The sequence below is a fragment of the Aythya ferina genome (assembly GCF_964211825.1).
Source record: "Aythya ferina genome assembly, chromosome: 27".
NCBI lineage: Eukaryota > Metazoa > Chordata > Aves > Anseriformes > Anatidae > Aythya > Aythya ferina.
In genome coordinates this window covers 3,713,088-3,732,916 of record NC_140310.1, presented here as the reverse complement: position 1 = coordinate 3,732,916, position 19,829 = coordinate 3,713,088, and the positions used below count along the sequence as shown (strand labels likewise).

Here is a 19,829-nt window from a genome sequence, read left to right as displayed (position 1 = left end):
CCTGGATGGATTTATGGGGAAAAATTAAATAAATCTGACCCAATTTCACTCAATTTACCCCTCATAAAGTCCTGGGGGTGTTTCCCGAATCGTCACCACACCTACACCTCGGTGGCAGTGCTCTCCTTCAGCTAAGGTGGCACCAGAGCATCGTCACCCCCCTCCAGAGCCCAGGGTGGGTAAAGAGATGGGAAGTGGGAATTCTTCCCCAATTCCTTTCTCCTCCAAAAAACAATTAATTTTGGCCACTGGTAGGTCGTGCTGGGTGCTGCCACCGAGCGGCAGCACGGCTTGTGCTCCCTGATCCCTTGGGGAGTTCAAAAATGTGGCCAAAATGGGCTGGTGGCCCCAAAAATGCCATGGAGAGGGTTGGGAGCTTTGGATCAGGGCAAAGCGTGATGCTGAAAAGTGGCTTCAGACGCACGTCTGCCCCGGCCCCGGCTCGTCCCGGTGAACCCAAGCGAGCAAAACTCCCAAATCCCCGCCGGTGAGCACTGCGTGCCCAGGCAGAGGCCTGGAGGAGGTTGCATAAAGCAGGGCTGGGTTAAACGCCGCTTCTCCGGGGTGCTGGGCGATTTGGGGAGGTCAGGTTCACCCCACAAGTACCACGAAGCCCTCGTTAGTCCAAAATAATTCGCCTTCTGAACACAGGAGCAGGATGAGCCCTTGCTATAAGAATAGCTTCACTCATTGGCCTTCTAAAATCCATTTATTCTGGAAGATTAATTTATTTTTCCCCCCAGAAAAACTTGATTTTGTCCCTGCAGTTCCCCAGCTCCTGCTTCTCCGCTTCTTCACACTCCTTCTCCCATTGCACCTTGTTGCACCCCAGATTTTTGCTTCCACAGCGCGCACCCAGAGCAGCCCCAGGCTTTAAAAGCCTCGGTCGCACCACAAGGAGACGACGCCGAGGTCCTCTTCCTCTTCCTGTGCTCACACAAAAGCCTTTCATCTTCGCCTCCCGAGCCACTTCTGGGAGTTCTCAAAAGCGTTTTGAGTTTTGCTTCCCCTTTCTGCACAGAGCCGACGGTGCCCGAGCTGTCCCCGGGGCGAGCCCATGCACTGGGTTCTGCATCGGGGTTTTGTGGGATGGCTTTTGCATAGCAGCTTTTGTAGGGCAGGTTTTGCACGCTGGGTTTTGCACACTGGGTTTTGGGTACCAGGTTCTGCACACTGGGTTCTGCACACCACATTAAGCATGCTGAATTTTACACACCAATCTTGCATGATGCGTTTTTCACATTAGGTTTGCACACTGGGTTTTGCACGCCAGATTAAGCATGCTGAGTTTGGCACACCAGTTTTGCGAGCTGAGTTTTGCACATCAGGTTCTGCACGCTGGGTTTTGGATACCAGGTTTTGCACTCCAGGTTTTGCACACTGGGTTTTGCACACCAGCTTCTACCAGCAAACAACCAGGGTGGATTCGGGGCTCTGCTTCCCACCAGGCCTCCCTGCAGCCGCTTTGCCACACGCCGAGAGCAAAGCCACTCACCTCCGGTGTGTATTTCCCCATTAGCTGAAGGGTTTTAATGAACTTACCCCAGAAGCACTGAAGACAAAACCCTGCCCGTCCCTGCCTCCTGCCCACGGACACGCACGTGGCTTCATGGCTACAGAAACACCTTTCACTCGGTGCAAGCAGCTCTCCAAGACACCCAAAAACGGGAGTTTTTTAATGGGGTGGAAGCATTGCAACCCTGCTCCGTGGGTGTACACCCTCGTTAGCTCTGCAGGGTGTGCACGAGCTGAGCTTGACCTAAAAGCAACTCAGGACCCTTGGGAACGGCTTCATTGCAGCCGTTGCCCGATGCTGCCGTCATCCGCAGAGACAAAGGCACAAGCAGCAGCATGTCAGCGGCGGCGAAGGCTTTTGCAAAAAAAAAAAAAATTAAAAAAAAATCTATAAATGCCAGCGCTGCCATCAAGGCATGCAAAGAAAAAGCTGCTCCTCGTGCCGGTTTGCTGAGGGCAGAGCACGGCTTCTGCTTCTGCAGCAGGCTTTGGTCGGAGGTTGGCTTGGGCCGTACGGGATGTCCCCAAATATTGAAAGCACCAAGAGCGGCCGACATGACCGGAGATGCCAGAGCCTGCAGGCGGCACAAAATGGAGGCCCGGGAGGAATGTGCGAGCTGTTTTTGTGCATGCTAATTATTTCCAGATGCACGCTCTTTGCAGCGACGGGGAAAATATTAGCTGCTTATGAACATATTTCGCGCCCTTCGCTCGTACCTGGGGAAAACAGCGTGGTGCACGCCCAGATGCACACCCAGAGCTCGTGGCGGGGGCATTTGCCATTTCAAATTGCGACCCCGGTGAGGTGTGTGCATTATCTGGCAGCAGCACGGCGCCCACCCTGCCCACACCCTCCCAAATATCAGCCCGCAGCGGCACCGGGGCCGGCAGATAGGGGGGCAGCATCTGTCCTGTCCCCACTGATCAGCCCCGAGCAGTCCTGCAGGAGCGGGGCTGAGGTGTCACCACTCCTCTTCTTGTATTTTTATGTATTTTTTTTTTCTTTAGGTTAAAACTCCCTATTGCAGAGCTCAGCCTGGTCTCCCAAGCTGGCTGCATTTTTATTTGCCCATTTGCAGAGCTCCCATTTCATCCTTTTGGGTCTCGAGGTTGTCTACGGAGCAAAACCTTGCCCACCAAAATAAAAAGGCTCCAGCGAGGCGATGCAAGGAGCTGGTGGCAGAGCATCCACACCGCTTCGGGCTCATCCCTGGAACCACAAACCCCTCGGGATCTCATTTTCCTAGCAAACACCGGGGCTGTCCCCAAAACCAGTGACCCCAGTGGGATCCTGGCAGCCTCCCGTGCCCGCTGCCACCAGTAAATCCCGAAAGCACAGGTGTGGGGCTGCGCCTTTCCCATTGTCTCCCCAGGGCTCCAAACCAGAAAGGCAAGTCGATGAAAAGCTTCTGTCCAGGAAGTAGCACAAAAAAAAGTGAGCTTAATTATACACATTCAGGATTGCCTCTCCCTGTTACCTTAATCCATTGAGCGAGGTAATGGTAAATTAGGTCAGATTAGGCGAGGGCTGAAACAAAACCCACGGGCCAAATTCCTCACATCCACACCTCCTTCACCTCCGAGGTTGCATAAATCGTTATGGGGCCGGATCTGCCCCTGCGGACTTTTCAGATTTCAGTTTTTTCGGCCCAATTCTCCCTGACTTTGCCTTCACCAATGCCCCTTGCTGGCACCAACCTCGGTGCTGGTCCATATAAACCTGTCCTACACAAACCAGCTGAATCCCAATGAGAAGAGATGCCCCAAGCTGCCCAATGCAGGGATTTAGTGCCCAGGGTGGCTGATTTTCCCTTCCTAACCCACCCAGCAGCAGGGAATATCTCGTGCTGATGCTCGAATAAGTGGGTCAGCCCACTCCGGAGACACAACAATATTATTTGCTTATTTTTATGCCATTTGCCAATATAGAAATAAAGAGTAACCAGAGCACATTGTGCTCAAAGGTCTGAGAGAAAGGGATGACACGGAGGGTTTAGGTTTGGACCAGCACAAAACCTGGAGTTTTGACCTATTTTTTCCACCTAAGGACAAGTCTGGGGTGCAAATCCAAAGGGCTTTGTGCTGCTTAAAATCTATTTTTTGGCATTTAACCTTTCTAAGGAGGAGCAGGGATCGCATCGCTGCTGTGGCACCGTGTCCATGCCATGTGGGATGGGGAACTGGTAATTCCTGCACGAAAACCCAGCCTTTCACAGGGCAGGCATGTGGCAGGCATGCTGCCAAAAAATAAAAGCCATTGGGATTTCTCGGTGTTGGATTTTTGCAAATGAGATTGCAAACCTTCACCCCGAATGAGGTAGGTTTGGTCGCATCCCTTTTCAATAGGGAATGCTTTGCGCCACAGTGCTACAAGGTGCCTTTTCCTTTCCACAATTACGAGCCCAATTACCGTGTTGAACACCTGAATTAATAGCAGCATCCTGTAATGTGCTGCTAGAGGGCAGCTCACTGTGCGAGGAGCTTCCCCTGCCCACCCTGGGCACCTTTTGGGCAGCACCGAACCCTTGAGGCGCTGCTCGGCCGCTGGAGATTTGGCAAATGCAAAAAAAGAATACAAAACCAAACCAAAAAACCCACCAACAATCTGCCTGGATCTGGCAGATAACACCCAATTTCAGGTTCCCAGAAGGTGCCCGCCCGTGAGCAGGACACTCCTGCCTTATCTCCATGGGTGCAGCTGGCGGGTCCTGTGCCTCCTGCCCCGATAAGCAAAACTGGGCGCTGCTGATGGGCTGGGGAGGGTCCACAGCTGTCCTGGGTAGGGGAGCAGGAAAGCAAGGAGCATTTCGCTCCGATGGCGGGTCATTTCTTCAAGAATCTGGCAGAGAATTCGATTAAAGCCATTTAAAAGCTGTCCCAGGGCGCAGAGGTTAGGGGCGAGACCTCGGACCTGCGGGTCTGAATCACCGATTAATTCGTGGTGCATTTCGCAGCGACTTGTTGGGCTAGGGATGAGCGTGCCCTGAGCAAGCCTGCGGTCAAAGCCGGGCTTTTAGCAGCACAGGAGGCTTCACCCTCTCCTGATGGAATTTGGGGATGGGATCAAGCCAGCTGTGTCCAAAAGGGGGTCGCTACACGAGGCTGAGCTGCGTCAAAGGAAGGGTTTTGTAAATCAAGTTGAGTTCACGCTGTTTGTTGATGCTTGGTGATGGGTGACTCTTCTTTGCTGTGTCAGGCTGGAAATAGTGCAGAAAACAAATATCACAGAGCATGAGTAATTCTGTCCCTCCTGCATGAGCTCTGTGCATCTCTGCCTTGGCATCTTGGCTGCACCAGGTCTGTTGGCTTCGGGTTGTACAGGCAGGGCAGCAGAACAGGAGCAGAGATTCCTCGTGGCCACACCGCTTGAGGTTAAAATATAACCCTCTCCCACGTGGAAACAGCTCCATATTTCAGTCTGATTCATCCTATTTCTTATCAGGGAGCGAGACCTACGAGTGTGGGGGAAAGGGCTCATTATGGCGAGTGACACTGCAATTTCTCCACCCTTCTCTCCCCTGCCAAAGGCATTGGAAAGAGATTCGCTGTTGTTTATGGAAGAGGAAACCTCGATAAACGATGTGGAGCAATACTGGAAAGTGTTCCCTTTTGAGTTTTAGTTCAGCTGCTTCCTCGTACAAGGCCACGTTGCGAAAGGGAAGCTCCTGTGCTTTGATTTACGGCTGTGCTTCGTCCTGCAGACCGGGGTGATGCTCAGGGAGTGCCAGCTGCTGCAATTGCAGCTGGGCACGTGGCTCCCCGGCTCCAAAATGCCACCTCCGGGCTGCTGAACACCGTGTCACACCTTCTGCCAGCACCAACTCCCAGCTCTTCCTGCTCTTTGGGGCCCGTGGTGTTCTGCCGTGCTTCTGAAGGTTCAGGCAGCAATAAATTGCTTGGCATTATCACGGCCCTTCATGCAAATGGTTAACCTTGGTTTCAGCGGGTGCGATGCGCCGTGACGCCACCTTCCCAGCAAGGTCAAATTCCAAAGGATCCCGAAAGGAGGGATCCCTTAAAGGCCAGGCTGTTGCTGCAGCCCAGCACCATGCAGGTTTTGCCTCACATCTGCACCTCAGGGCTCTAAAAACAGTCAGTTTGGGGCGGTTTGATGGAGGAAGCAGTAATTATGTGCAAGGTGGGAGATACAACGAGGGACAGTGCTCGCCGCAGACCCCACCTTCCCCAAAAACCTTTGCAGGGCAGCACACGATGCCCTCCTACACCATCCTATGAACTTTTCTCCCTATGCTGAGCCTCAGGACCAGGCGGGGCATGGGCACCACATCCAGCTGCTTAGTTTAGGGGACATTTGGGGCTGCAGAGCACGCAGGCGCTGCTTATTTTAGGGGACGTTTGGGGCTGCAGGGGTACTGGACGTGGAGCGTGCATGTGCCAGAGACAAATTTCCATCTCATTCACATGAAAAATAACACCGTGCTGATGCCCAACTCCTGAAAAAAAATAAATAATAATAAAATAATAATAAAAATAATAATAATAAAAAAAAACACTGATTTCCACCTCCTGCAAAAATAACGCCTGGCTGATGTCCCCTTCCCTCAAAAAATCCCCTCCCCGTGGCGTCCCGGCTGCGATTTTCCCAATTTTCCCCCTTTTTCCTCCCCATCCCAGCCCCTGCTCCGAACCCGGAGCCGCCACCACCACCGGCGCGCGCGGGCGCGCCGGCGCGCCCCTCCCGCAACAGCGCGCGGCCGCCCCGCCCTCCCCCCTAATCCCTCCCCCCTTTCCCCATTCGCCGCCCTCCTCGCCCCGCGCTCCGCGTCACCCAATAGGAGTCAACCAGGCGGGGGAGGCGGCTCCCTATTGGCTGGCTCGGGGCGGGGCGAGGGCGCGGCTTTAAAGAGGGGGCGCGGGAGCGCGCGAGCCCGTGGCGCGCCGCCCCCCCCCCCTCCAATCCCTCCCCTATCCCCGGCCCTGGGCGCATGGAGCTGGGCTGCGCCGTGGGGGGCTCCGCGGCGGCCCCCCCGGGGCCGGGCCCGGGCCCCCCGCCCGTAGCCGCTGCCGTGGGTCCGATGGAGGGGGAGGATTACGAGAGCCTGCCCAGCGGAGCCTCCCTCGGCACCCACATGTTGGCCGGGGCGGTGGCGGGCATCATGGAGCACAGCGTCATGTACCCGGTGGACTCGGTGAAGGTGGGTGGGGTTGGGGGGGAAAATTGGGGTGGGGGGGTGTATGGGGTTTGTTTGGGGTTGTAAGGGGGCGTACGGGGAGTGTTTGGGGGGTGTATGGGGTTGTAAGGGGAGGTATGGGGTTGTAAAGGGGCATATGGGGAGTGTATAGGGGGTGTATGGGGTTGTAAGGGGGTATATGGGGGGTGTATGGGGTTGTAAGGGGAGGTATGGGGTTGTAAAGGAAGGTATGGGGCTGTATTGGGGGGCTATGGGGTTGTAAGGGTGTGTATGGAGGGGTTATGGGGCTGCATTGGGGGATATGGGGTTGTAAGGGTGCGTATGGGGGGGCATGGGGCTGTATTGGGGGGCTATGGGATTGTAAGGGGATGTATGGGGGGCTATGTGGCTGTGTTAGGGGGTATGGGGTTGTAAGGGGATGTTTGGGGGGGCATGGGGCTGTATTGGGGGTTATGGGGTTGTAAGGGGTTATATGGGGGTTGTAAGGAGCTGTATTAGGGAATATGGGGCTGTTAGGGAATGTATGGGGGACATGGGGCTGTGTAGGGGGGTGTGGTGTTGTAAGGGTGTGTATGGGGTTGTAAGGTGGCGTATTGGGCCCTGTGCGGGGTTGTAAGGGTTTGTATTAGAGGGCATGGGGGTGTATGGGGGTTTAAGGGGTTGCTTCGAGGGAGTTTAAAGGGCAGCGTGTGCATGGGGTTGCACAGGGTGTGGGAGTGCAAGGGGTTGTATGGGGGGTGCACGGGGTATAGGGGTACAAGGGGCTGCGTGGGTAGAATATAAAGGGGGTGTTTTTGGGGTATGGGGGTGCAAGGGGTTGGTAAAGGGGGGTCACGGGGTATGGGGTACAAGGGGTTGCATGGGTGAAGTGTAAAGGGGGGGCTGCTTGGGGTGTAGGTTTGCAAGGGGGGTACAAGGGGGTGTGTGTAGGGTATGGGGGTGCAATGGGGTGTGCACAGGGTATGGGGTAGAAAGGAGGGGGGAAGCATGGGTTGCAAACAGGGAAAGTGTATTTGTTTTGGGGGTGCAGGGTTGTGCTGGGCTGTGGGGAGGGGAACTGTGTAAGAGGCTTTTAGGGTGAGCGAGGGGCAAAGGTGTGTGTGGGGCCGCAGGCAAAGTCCTCCTGCTTGCCCCCGGGGTGGCCCTGGAGCTCTGCTCCCTACCTTTTTCCTCCCGTGCCTTCCCAGTTTGGGGTTAATCCCAGCCAGGAGGGGGAATACCAGTGGCACGGAGTCCCAGTGGCAGCCCCAGGTGTGCTGGGCTTGTCGATCCTATAGAATTTGGGGGATTTACTGGGGTCCCCCCCCTTGCAAAGGGTTTCAGGGAGGTGCAGAAGCTGCTGTTGGGGTGGCAGAGAGCAGCCAAATTTCCCTTTTTTTGCCACACATCCCCATCCTGCTGCGGCAGGGGGTGTGAATCCTGTAGGGTTTGTGGGGTTGGAATATAGGGCTGAGGGTCGGTGACAGCCTGGACGAGCCCTGGGATGGGGCAGCCCCACTGCTGCCCCCCAGCACCTTCCAGATCCCAAAAGGGCACCTGTGGCAGGAGCTGCACTTTCCTCATACGCGTGGCTGTCCCACTTGGTAGCAAAACCCCTTTTTTTGGGGGGTTTTCCCCCAAAGCTGGCTCCTCGCAGTGACGCTGCCCGGCTGGGCGTCACGCCGTGCTCGGGAGGTCATTTCCTCTGCTGGGAAAGGGAGGGGGAAGAAAAAACGAAAGCGGTGCCCGGCTCCTGGGAGCTGGAGGTGTCCTATAGGGAAGCTGCCACCTGCGGTGAATTCCCATACAGCGAGCTGCCCCGTGGAGCTTAATGAACCGGGTGCTAATTAAGCTCTAAGCAGCAGCTCTCCTTCACTTCAGCACGGAAAATATTCCTCCGGCATCCTCCAGAAGGGAATCAAGCTCTCCTGCTCCTGGTGGTTATTAGGGTTGGCGAGCAGAGCAATGGGGCAGCTTCTCCCGGGGGCGTCCCGGCCACCCCCGTGCTCCTTGGAGGAAATATTTTGGTCCCTGCAGGCTGCTTCCTCTCAAAGAGAAAGCGAAAACGCTGCGATTTGGGGAATTGCTTGTTTTGGCTGCTTGCACAATTCCCCAGCTCGAGGTCGGGGCCGTGACGCCGCTGTCCTATTAGGGGCGGCAGCGGTTTGCCCCGTGTGATTTTTCTGCTCTGTGGGCATGTGGGATGCTTTGGGATCCTATTCTCAGGGCTGCTGGTGGTGGCAGAGCTCCTGCAGCCCCCCTGGGACCCTCCTCGTCCTCGGGGTGCAGGGGGACACAGGCTGTATGGTGGCTTTGTAGGGGCGAGAGGCCTCATCCCGCTGGGGATAGGGCAGCCAGGGATGTTTGTCTGTCTGTAGGGACGGACGGACAGCTTGTGGGGAGGGATGTTACGAGGGTTAATCCGTCCTGGGCTGCCCGGCTCGTTTTGGGGCTTGCAACACCAGTCCTGAAAACCCACAAATCTGAGGGCAAGGCAGAGCTGTGGTCCCGAGTTTTGGGGTCAGGACGCTCGCCTCGGTTTTGGGTTTGGTGGTGGGAAAGGCTCTGCACCCACAACGTGTGGCCACAGGAGCAGTTGTGCCTGTTTAGGGGACAGCGTGGGTGCTGCAAGCCTTTTGGGGTCACCCCATCAGCCTGGGCAGCCTCTCCTGGGGGTCCCCAGCCAGGCACCCCGCTGCAAAACAGCCTCGCAAACCCCAAAAATGGGTTTTGGGGCCATTCCTTGAGCACACAGATGCTTGCTGTGGAAATCGGGTTGTAGGATGGCTGTAAGGCCATGTGTGTGGAGCTGGATGCCCCGAGCTCTGTGCGCATTGCTCGGCTTGTGGGGGAAATTTGGGGTGGTTGTGGGGGAAATTGGGGGCTGGTGGCTTCGTGCACCAGGCTGGAGGCATCATCCTCCTGCACGCCTGGGTCCAGCAGGCGTTATTCCAAGCCTGTGCACCCCAAATCCATGCCTTTTAATCACACTTATTCCTGGAAAAACGGCATTTCCTCCCGGTCAGTGGGGGGGGGGGGGGGGGGGGGGAAAAACTGGTGGTTTTTGGTAAAAATCTGGTGGTTTTGGTGTGTTGTGGGGAGTCTGGGGTATGTGTGTGCGCCACACGGATGCTCTGGGGGAGCAGCCAGGGAAGGAACGAGGTGCCTGAGCTAATTAGTGCAGCTGCCCGTCAAATTAGCGATGCTTGGCAGGAAAATGAGAAGCTGGAGAAGCGTTGGTGAAACACTTTTGGGTAGAAAACTGGCCGGGACCACGGCTTGTGTCAGCTGCTGGCCTTGGGAAGCTTCTGGGAAGGCATCTGAAAACTTCACGTATTGCTCAACGCCGTGCAAGGAGGGTGGCAGCACGTCGAAGGCAGCTGTGCAGCCTCTGCTGGCAAAGCTTGGGTGCTTTTGGGGTTGAAACGGGGAATGGGATCCAGCATGGAGCTTTCCTCCTTTGGGATTTCGTGCTTCGTGCCCCAGGTGAGGAGCTGAGCTGCCCGAGGAGCAGGAGATGGGAGTTGTTGGGGATGGGAGCACGGAGGGTGATGCCCGCTGGGTTTTCTGTAGGATTTTGGGAGCTGCATTTGGGAATGGCATCCTCGGGGTGCTCCCTGAACCCGAAGCTGTCCCTTTTTGCTTTTATTTCGTGCGCCTGGGCTCCAACCAGGACTGCCCGGAGACGCTGGCGGCGGCGCTCTCCTGCCTTACGCAACGAGGATTTAACCCGAGGAGGTGGAGGAGAGTTTCTGGCTGGCGAACAACAGGGGCGGGAGCTCCTGGAGGAGCTTGCGGGCTTCAGATAAGTGGCAGAAAACCCGCGGAGCAAAAAATCATCCGCTGGCAGCCTCGGAAGGTGCAGCACCCTGTTTGCTCCGGCCACGATAAGCTTATCCCGGCTGGGGCAGAGCCCAGCCTGTTCCCAGCTCCTGGTGCTGCAGGATCTGTGTGTGCCGTGCTTTTTTTTTTGGTTGCTCCCGGGGCTTTTTGGCCCGTTTGTGTCCCGTGGAAGGTGTCAGGCTGCGGGTTTGGCTGCGGGGTTGGTGATGCAATGGGCGGCGTGGGTCGGGTGCGGCTACTGCTGGCTTCAGGAGCCCTCCAAAACGGGTCAGATAGTGCAAGAAGCGGGGAAAAAAATGAGTATTTACGTGTTCCTGGGTGAAAGCAGCTGGATTTCCAGCAGGAGGGTGCTCAGGACCACGTGCCAGGAGGGTGCTTTGCTGCTCCGTGCAGTGCTTTTCCCCTGTTTTTCCCCCGTAACCCCAGCAGAGGAGGGGATGCTGCCACGTGCTTCGGTTTCCCCCGGCTCTGGCGGCTCCCTGGCAAGAAGCCGGGCTGAGATGGAGATGGTTTGTGGAGTCCGAGAGTGAAGCAACGCCTTCAAGTCGAAACCAGCAGCGCGCGGCCCCCGGCTGGATGCGGCCGGTGGGTGCTGCTGAGTCACGCTGACAGCAGGGCACGGCCCAATCCGCCCCAAATCCGCCCCAATTTCTGCACCCTTAGGGCTGGGAGGGTGCCAAAACCCAAGGAGCGGAGGGTCTCAGACCCCTGTGCATGCCAAGCAAAGGCTGAGAGCTGTAAATTTTTTTTTAAAGCATTTTTCAGGGTATTTTGGTGCTGTTGCTGCATTTAAAGGCAGGCTGCTTTCCGCTTTTGGGGTTATTTCCAGTGCTGTGGAGCAGGAAGCTTTGCTTTGTTGCTCCCCCCACGCCGAGGGAAGGTGGCCTTGGAGCTTTCCCCAAACACGGAGCTTGTTTTTGCTGCGGGCACCCACGGGGTGCACAGCATGGGGTCCAGCTGGGACCGTGCCGTGGGGCTGCAGCAGCGCTGGGCAATGCACGGGGCAGGGAAAAAGGCAACAGCCAAGGGGATGCAAATCCTGTAGGGTGAAGCCTTGTAATGACTGAGCAATGCTTCAGGTCTGAAATTCAGCCAGCTGCTCAGCTGTGTCACTTAGCAAATGTAGTTGTTGTTTTATTTATTTATTTTTTATTTTTTTAGGATATTTGCTACAAGTGCAGTGATTTATTTGGATTAGCCCCGCTTATTTCTCTGCTCCTTAGTAGCTTGAATTAGGGCACTGGTTAAAGTCTGGAATTCAGCCCCAATCTCTTCCTTGGTCTCAGACCAGTGCCCGTGGAGGTTTTTGGTCACCGGCGTGCGCTGAGGAATCCAAGGTCCAAACCTGCCCCACTCGCATTGGTTTAATCTCCTCTGGAAGCCCAGCTGCGGTGTTGCCCCCTGGTTAATTGCTGAAGGGCTTTGATAAGCCCCAAGGGTCACATCCTGCTGCAGGAGCGTGGAGGAGGCACGGGAGAGCCCTGCTTTTTCTGGTGCTGAGCTGCTGCCAAGGAGCGGGCAGCAAAATCTTCTTCTGCTTTGCCTGCAAGGGTGGCACCGGGCTGGGGGGCACCGCTGCTGCTGGAAAGAAGCAAAATAAATGTGTTTTTTTAATTCTGGATGACGAGAGGATTGCATTCACTGCTGCAGCTTTCAATATTGATCGGGGAAGGGCTGCTCTTGTGTTAACCCCATGATTAAAGCAAGCCAGTTTTGTATTTCTGGCCTCAAACTTGGACCCCAAGGTGTTGCACTGCCAAACTGGTGGCTTCGGTGTAGTCTGTCTCCTGTAAAGCTGAAGCATGCTGAGTTGTAGGGAATTAAAACTAATTTCAGGTGCCCATCAAGAAGTTGCTGATGCTGGGGCTGTAATTACAGCAAAGCCTTGACCTGCAGTGTGGAGCGGGCACGGATCCGTGGCTACCCCCTTATCTCCTCCTCTTATCAGCCGTGCTCGTGCACTGGGCTGACCTTAGCAGGGTGCCTGGTGGCAGCTCACCCTGGCATGTTATTAGGAAGCTGAGATCTGACCTCGGAAGGCATCCTATAAAGCCTGAACAGCCTTAGGATTGTGTCTGCGAAACCTCTCCCCTACCACAGCGTTCATGATGGGCGCTCACTGCTGTGAGCATTTCTGGTAGAGGGATGCCACCAGCCTCCAGAAGCTTGAAGCAAACTCAAGCAAGTAATTTTTTTATTACAATTAAGTGATGGGAATGAGTTTTAAAGTATATTTTTGCATGCCCTGAGCTTGGCTGTCTTCAAAACTTGGTGCAAAGCTCCCAGCCCAGGGTGCAGGGGACCCTAAAATGTGGGGATGATGTGCCCTAGGATGGCTCCGGGCTCTCCGTGGCAGGCTCCTAGGGGCAAATAATCCACAAGGGTCTTCCTGGCACCCAAATTTTTTAGCTTGCCCTTCTAGGAAACTCGTTTCCCAGTCGGCTGGACTCACCCTGCTCGCTGGGTATCGAAAGCAGAGCGACTGCAGGAGGAACAAGCTGGGGCAGAGCCGGGAGTGTTGCAAGCAGGAGGCAATTAGAGCCCTAACTGCGTTTCTTCACCTCGGCTTTTGAACAATTGCCCTTAATTCCCTGGGCATAAACAGGAGCAGAGGTTACGCTTCCCTCCACGAGCAGGCTCCTTCTGGTGTTGCAATGGGATCGTGGGCTTCTTGGGGCTGATTTAGCAGGAGAAATGTGAATAAATGGTGCTTGGGCATGGGTGCACTGGGTTTTTTTGGGGGGTTCTGAAGCTTTGGTGGGCCTTGGGCTCCAGCTCAATAATTTATTAATTATTTACCCATCTAATGGTGCTGGATCTTGGGTCTTGAGCTTCAATCTGTGGTTTGGGGGTGCTGCATTGAGGGCAGGTAGCTGAAGCCTCTCCCTTGGCTGTGCTCTGTTGCAGACGAGGATGCAGAGCCTGCAGCCGGACCCCAAAGCCCAGTACAGGAGCGTGTACGAAGCCCTGAAGAAGATTGTCCTGACCGAAGGCTTCTGGAGGCCTTTACGTGGCATCAACGTCACCATGCTGGGGGCTGGCCCTGCCCATGCCATGTACTTCGCCTGCTACGAAAAAATTAAGAAGAGTCTCAGCGACACCATTCAGCACGGAGGAAACAGCCACTTGGCCAATGGTATTTTATTTTATTTTTCATTTTTTTGCACAAAAGCAGCTTGCAGTGTGCAGCTTTTCCCTTCGTTGCCTTGCACATGGAGCTGCCAGCCCTCACTGCTCTGTTCCTGAGAGCACCCTGCTCTCGTGCCAGCCCCGTGGGTCCCCAGCAGGAGGGTGCAGGATTTTATAAATATAAAATTGCAGTATTTATAAATAAATAATAAATAAATTCAGGTCAAGGCATCAAGCTGTAACAGCAGGCACCCTGTAACGGGGCAGCTGGGCTTGCAGGAGGTTGTGCAGGGGACTTTATGGGGCATGGCACGCACTCGATTTGACTCAACCAACTCAGTTAAGGGCACGATGTCCTTCTGGCTTGCTGCTTTCTGCTCGTATTGTGCTTTTTCTGTCTGCCTTTCAAGTAGCTACAGGCTTTCGGGACCAGCTGGGAAGCAAAAGCACTGTGAAAAATGACCGAAAGTCGTTTGGGCAACAGAATCTGCGATGGAAACTTACATCAAAGGGGCAGGTGTGGCTCCAGGCCTCTCCTCGAGCCAAGTGCAGAGTCATTAATGGATGGATGGAGGCTTGCAGAATCCGTGCAATTAGCGTTTAAAGCCCAGACTGCGTAAACGGATGAAAAATGCCTAATTATAGATGCACTGAGCCAGTTCTAAGTGTTGCTCACTTCTCGGTCTAGTGCAAGCTGAGTTAAGCCGGTGGCGTCTTGCGTAGGCAAAGCCGTGTGAATTGTTGGAGGGAGCAGCAAACGGGGTGCTGCCGGGGCTGGTTTGCAGATCCTGCCCTCTGTCGAGCCGCACTGGCTGGGTTTTTCCATACTGGAAACCAGTTGTGTTACTGGGTGCTCCCATGGGCTTGCTGCTGAGCTCTGCAGGCCTCCAGATCTCCTCTGAAGGACGCTTTTGTGTCTTGCAGGTATAGCTGGGAGCGTGGCCACCTTGCTGCATGATGCAGTGATGAATCCAGCTGAAGGTAAGGCCCTTGCTGTGCTCTGTTAGCCCTGCACGGTGCTGGGGATGCTCCGTGCCAGCTCAGCACCGTGAGCCCTTTGTGTTGGTGATGCTGCTCCTTTTCTAAATGAGATCAGAAGGGCCAGCACTAAGGGAGAAATTCTTTCTGGCTCTTTTCCCTCATTTTCTGGGGCCTTGTGCAGTATCTGCATGGCATTTCGTGGCTCTACAAGAAAACTGGTGTCACCTTTATGCTGTCACCCTTGTGCCTGCTCCAGCTCGGTCTGAGAGCAGAGGCGGTCGGTGCCAGCAGCAGCTTGAGTCACGATGCCCTCACGGCTCTGCCAGTAAATCTTTGCTGAAGTGGTTGTGGTTTTTCTGAAGCTCTGGACTACCAAAACAAAGCAGAGCTCGGTCAGGTTGTCAGACAGGTAGAGCAGCCGGTAGGGCCGGTGCGTGGCCTTTCTGGTGGGAGAAGTCTGGTGCAGGAGGGCTAACATTAAAATGCACCTAAAATGGAGACAGCGAGCTGGACTGCTGTCTGGTGTTAACCTCTTCAGCTTCTGAGCTGGACCAAAAGCAATTTTTTTTAGGAAAAAAAAACTGTCTTTAATATTAAAAATCCCTTTATTCAGGATAAATAACCTGGTGCTTCAGCTGAGGTTGTTCCACCTGAGCATGTTGGGCATGCTGAGGTCCCTGCCACTCCAGGGTGACATCCAGTCATTAAACCACCTTGGTGGTTTGGTGTGCCTGATGGTTCCATGCGCAAGCTCTGCATCCCCTCAGCTGCACCTGGGGGTCCTCGTGCATGTGTCCTAATCCCATTCTAGCTTGATTTAATGATGCTCAAGGGGTGCCTTGACCCAAGGAATTGGAGAAGTATCAATCCAGGGCTGAGCTGACTGTGTCCCCTGCTGAGTTTTCTTAGGGATATCAGGGGAAGGGGGGGGGATTTTTGGATCCTTTTGATAAAATTTTGATAAGTGTGGCATTTTGCTGCAGAAATGCCAGTTCTGTGTCACAACCCTTCAAACTAAGAAGTCAAACTTGGAAGGGGAGGCTGGGTCTGCGTGGCTGGGGCTCGGAGCAGGGCCTAGGCCAGGTGCTGCAATATCCAAGCAGCGCATTCCTCGGCTAATAAACCTTCATCTCCTTCCCTCCATCCTGCCTGGTGCTGCCTGCCATGCCTCCCCTTGTGGTGGTCGTCCCGGAGCAGTGGTGAAGCAGCGGATGCAGATGTTCAACTCCCCCTACAAGTCCGTCCTGCAGTGCGTGAGGACAGTGCGGCGCACCGAGGGCTTGGGCGCCTTCTACCGCAGCTACACCACGCAGCTCACCATGAACGTCCCCTTCCAGGCCATTCACTTCATCACCTACGAGTTCATGCAGGAGCAGGTGAACCCCCGCAGGGAGTACAACCCCTTGTCCCACGTCTTCGCCGGCGGCATCGCGGGGGCCGTGGCCGCCGCCGCCACCACCCCTCTGGACGTCTGCAAGACTTTGCTCAACACTCAAGAGAACACGGCCCTGAGCTCGCTGAACATCAGCGGGCACCTCTCGGGCATGGTGAACGCCTTCAGGACTGTCTACAAGCTGGGGGGCATCGCGGGGTATTTCCGAGGGGTGCAGGCGCGCGTCATCTACCAGATCCCTTCGACGGCCATCGCCTGGTCGGTGTATGAGTTCTTCAAGTACTTCCTCACCAAGCACAAGCTGGAGAAAAGGACATCCTTTTGAAGGAAGGACACGGAGTGAATTCAAGGCTCGGTGTCCCTTCTGTGCGTGCGGGCCACCGGCGCCGGGTCCCTGCTAAAAACAGGCTGGGGTCCTGGTGGGGGCACAGCTGATGTCTGCTTTCCCCCTCCCTGGGGGGAAGGAGGGCTCAAAATGCTCCTCAGCCACCCGTTCCCCTCGTCGCTTAAAGGATGAAATAGTTTATAAAGACTTATAATAATATATATATTTAATAACTTTATTTTGGAGAAGCAAAATCGTTAACTGGTATTTTTTTTCCCTGGATAAGTTTGAAGATGTAGTTTACTCCTCATCAGAAGGCCTAGGTTATGAAACCTAGGCTTTTTTTTTTTTTTTTTTTTTACGGTGAAGAAGCAAAATATCCTCTGGTAGAACTTTTTATATAAATATAAAATAGATGGATAATGTTTATCCTTTATTTTTCTATGTAGGCGTTTGGTTTGTTTTTTTAAATATTATTACAGCTAGATGCTGAGCTGTTTAAAAAGGGCTAAATTCTTCCATCGTGTGCGAGGAAGACACAAAAGCATTTATTTTTATAGCCAGATTGGCTTTAATTACACAGCATTTAGCCCCCAAACAGTGGCCTGGATTCTCCTGTGGGTGTCAAGGGACTTGGTAACCCCTTGGGACTTGCTGGGGCCCTTGGGGAGAAGGAATGGGGACACCACTTTGGGAAACAGTAGGATGCCAGCAGGGGCACCCCAAAATGCCTGGTCACTTTGCAGAGGAGGGGATATATATATATTTTTTACAAGGAGACTCTTAAAAATGTCAATTTTAAAAGAATAGTATTTTTTTCAAACACTTTTTTTTTTTTAAAGGTACATTTTTATGGTGTGTGATAGCTGGAACAGGCTTCATCCTCCCTTTAATTTATTTGTACTTCTTTTTCACTAAGGCCCCGATCCTGCTTCCAGGAGCACCCGGGCGCATCCTGAGAGCTTCTGGGCTTGGAGCAGGGTGCGTGGAGCTGCTGGGTGCATCCTGGCAGCACCAAACCAGCAGCCAGCACCGAAAACCTTGGGAAAGTCCAAATTGCAGACCTGGAGCTGCCTTTGGGTCTGTGTTTGACAATAAATTGCTGCTCATCTCTGTTCGAGGAGGGGTAAAAACCACAACCTGGAGAGGTTCCTTGTGCCGTGGGTTTGGCTTCGCTGCTGCAAAAGCTGAGATCTGTGGTGTTCAGCAATGTTGTGCCTGCTCTGAAGGGTGTCAGCCTTATTGCTCCTGCTGGGAACAGCTCTTCCCTATGCATCCTTTGTGTTTGCCTTTGTAGAAATGCAGATTTTTGGAGCGGAGCCTTTGTGCTGGGGACTGGAGAGCCCCAAAATGCCCTTCCCAGGTTCGAGGGGGCCGGGTTTGCCCCAATGATGGCACCAGGTAGTTGTGCAAACTTGGTGAGATATCTCGGGGAGTGGGTTTTGGGTGCCTGAACCACTTATGTGGGTGATCAGTAACCAATGACAAAACTGAGGGATTTTTTTAGGGGTTGGAGGACACCGACGGGCAAATCTCGCACCCAGATATTTCAGGCTGGTCCCATCCCACTGCTGTGCTGGTGACAGCTTCTGCTGTGCCCCAGATGAGGCTTCAGCTCGTTTTTTGGCATGAGGAAGGGCTGCAGCATGGCTGGCACACATCACTGGGGTTGTCCCATGAGCCAGGCACGCTGTATGGGATGACACTAAGCAGAGCTCAAAGCCTCTCGCTCCGTTATTTGGAGAAGCCGAATCGCAGAGCACCTCCGCGGGCGGTGCTGCTTGTGCCTTGTGTAAATTAACCTCATGCCAATGACACGATGAGGCTCTCCATGCCTTTTTGTCACTGAAACCGAACGAATCACTGTGTCCAACGCACCCTTTGTCTTAAAAGTGCAAAACGTTTACCCTCGAGGCCGCTGGAAGAAGCCCTCAGCCCCTGCAGCCTGCCAGGGTCCTCGAGGCTGGGGATCCTTGAGCTTGCTGCTGGGCTTGGGCATCTTTTTTTTTTTTTTCCTTTCTCTTTAGAAACTAGAGTCACTAAGAGGAACCAGACATGCACAAAAAAATTCCATCGGAGATGGGCGTGAACACTTAGATGAAAATTTTGGGTCACTTTAATGCTGAGAGGCGAAGTGTAGTGTAACGGGGAGGGCGGCAGCATTTTTGTGCAGCTTCCCTAGGAGTCAAACTCAGCCGTGCATCATCCTCTTCCTCTGCTCACTGGGATGTCATAATCCTGATTTTTTTTATTTTTTTTTGGTGGCTGCTCCTGGAAACCCCGGTGTCCCCTGGGGGGCTTGGTGGGCAGGGTCAGCCCTGGCTGTGCAGCCGAGTGCCCTGCTCGGAGGGGGGTGTTGCTTCCCATTTCGGCTGTTTTCCAGGAAAATGAGTGTCTGGTTCCTTCTGGAGCATGGAGCACATAAGGCATCGAGCACAAGCAACCAGGTTTTCTTGGGAACTTGCTCTCCCTTGAGCTGAGAGTGGGTGAGGAGCACTTCTATGTTTATTGAGCTCTTTATTGATTACCCTGCGTACTCGATAAAACCCGGCTTCCCATTCTTCAGCTGGAAATGAGAACGGGCATGCCCCGTTGGTCTAAAAACTGCAGAAATCCGTTCAATAAATGTTCGTTTCCTGCTGTGCTCGATGCTGGATCCCCAGCTCAAAGCCCCTTCACCAAAGCCGTTGCTCCTCCTCTCTTCCTGTGTTCAGTTTGGAAGTTTTGCTGCGAGTCTGAAGTTATTTTAACCTGGTATGTGAAACATGTACTGCTGCTTTGTCTGCAACGAACGCACATGTATTTAAGGGGGAGGATGAGTAACTTTGTCCGCAGTTCTTTATTATTATTATTTTTTTGCCTGCTTTGGAGTTCAGTGTGTTCTCTTAAATTTATATTTAACGATGCAGGAGTTCAGTTGTGAAATGCTGCTACAGTTGTATCACTGGAGCTCAAGGAAATAAAAAGAAAATCTGATTTTTTTGGCCTTTTGGGCTCAATGCGTGTGGCTGTTTTTGGCTGTGGGTGCTGGGGCTGGGTCACAGGGCTGAGCAGGAGCCCTGCAGCTGGTGCCTGGAGGGTTGGTGCCTTCTAGTGGTGTCCAAGGGAGTGAAGCTCAAGGAAGAAAACCCTCCTGGGAAGGGTTTTAGAGCCATATAACAGGCTGGTGATCCTCTAGGAGTGCTGCAGAGCATTTGGGAACGTCCTCCTGCTTGCAGAGCAAACATCAAAGTCTGGGGTTTTCTTCCCACCTGCAAGAAAATGGATGGGGAGGAGCTGGTTGTTTGCTGTGGGGTCAAGGAAACATCCATTTCAGGGCTGAATGCATGATTTAGAAGGCTCCATGGGATTTAGGCTCCCTGCTGCACCCCCCCAACATGCAAAATGCTTTAAAACCATGTTGCAGCTTACTGAGCCTTCCCCATCTCTGATCTCAGAGTAAGACCTGAAAGCTCCCTGGTGCAAATCTCCAGCCTTAAAAACTGGAGCTGTAGCTGGGAAATTTAGTTTT

The 19,829-nt window shown here is 53.9% G+C and overlaps 1 protein-coding gene and 1 long non-coding RNA gene across 5 annotated transcripts; one reads left to right on the top strand and one right to left on the bottom strand.

Moving 5' to 3' along the window:
• Positions 1-690: 690 nt before the first annotated feature.
• Positions 691-6,326, bottom strand: LOC311424456. The gene is made up of 2 exons (XR_014686099.1): positions 4,114-6,326; positions 691-1,870 (listed from the first exon to the last, which is right to left on the bottom strand). It is a non-coding gene; the product is annotated as an uncharacterized lncRNA (long non-coding RNA).
• A 108-nt stretch (positions 6,327-6,434) lies between these two features.
• SLC25A37 (solute carrier family 25 member 37) lies at positions 6,435-19,294 on the top strand. 4 transcript variants are annotated; one of them, XM_084499636.1, is made up of 4 exons: positions 6,435-6,671; positions 13,398-13,626; positions 14,544-14,600; positions 15,798-19,294. In XM_084499636.1, the coding sequence occupies exons 1-4, from the start codon at positions 6,462-6,464 to the stop codon at positions 16,316-16,318; spliced, it is 1,017 nt and encodes a 338-aa protein (XP_084355762.1). In that variant the 5' UTR covers positions 6,435-6,461; the 3' UTR covers positions 16,319-19,294. The 4 variants fall into 4 exon arrangements, with proteins under 4 accessions (XP_084355762.1, XP_084355761.1, XP_084355760.1 ...); XM_084499635.1 differs by lacking the exon at positions 6,435-6,671 and adding an exon at positions 9,837-10,133; XM_084499634.1 differs by lacking the exon at positions 6,435-6,671 and adding an exon at positions 10,483-10,506.
• The last annotated feature ends 535 nt before the right edge of the window (positions 19,295-19,829 follow it).

What these genes read in the sequence shown, in the direction of transcription:
- SLC25A37 (XM_084499636.1), top strand. Translation starts at nt 6,462, where the DNA reads ATGGAGCTGGGCTGCGCCGTGGGGGGCTCCGCGGCGGCCCCCCCGGGG. An exon ending in AAACAGCCACTTGGCCAATG is followed by an intron (nt 13,627 to 14,543) that starts GTATTTTATTTT and finishes TGTGTCTTGCAG; the next exon opens with GTATAGCTGGGAGCGTGGCC. An exon ending in AGTGATGAATCCAGCTGAAG is followed by an intron (nt 14,601 to 15,797) that starts GTAAGGCCCTTG and finishes GTCCCGGAGCAG; the next exon opens with TGGTGAAGCAGCGGATGCAG.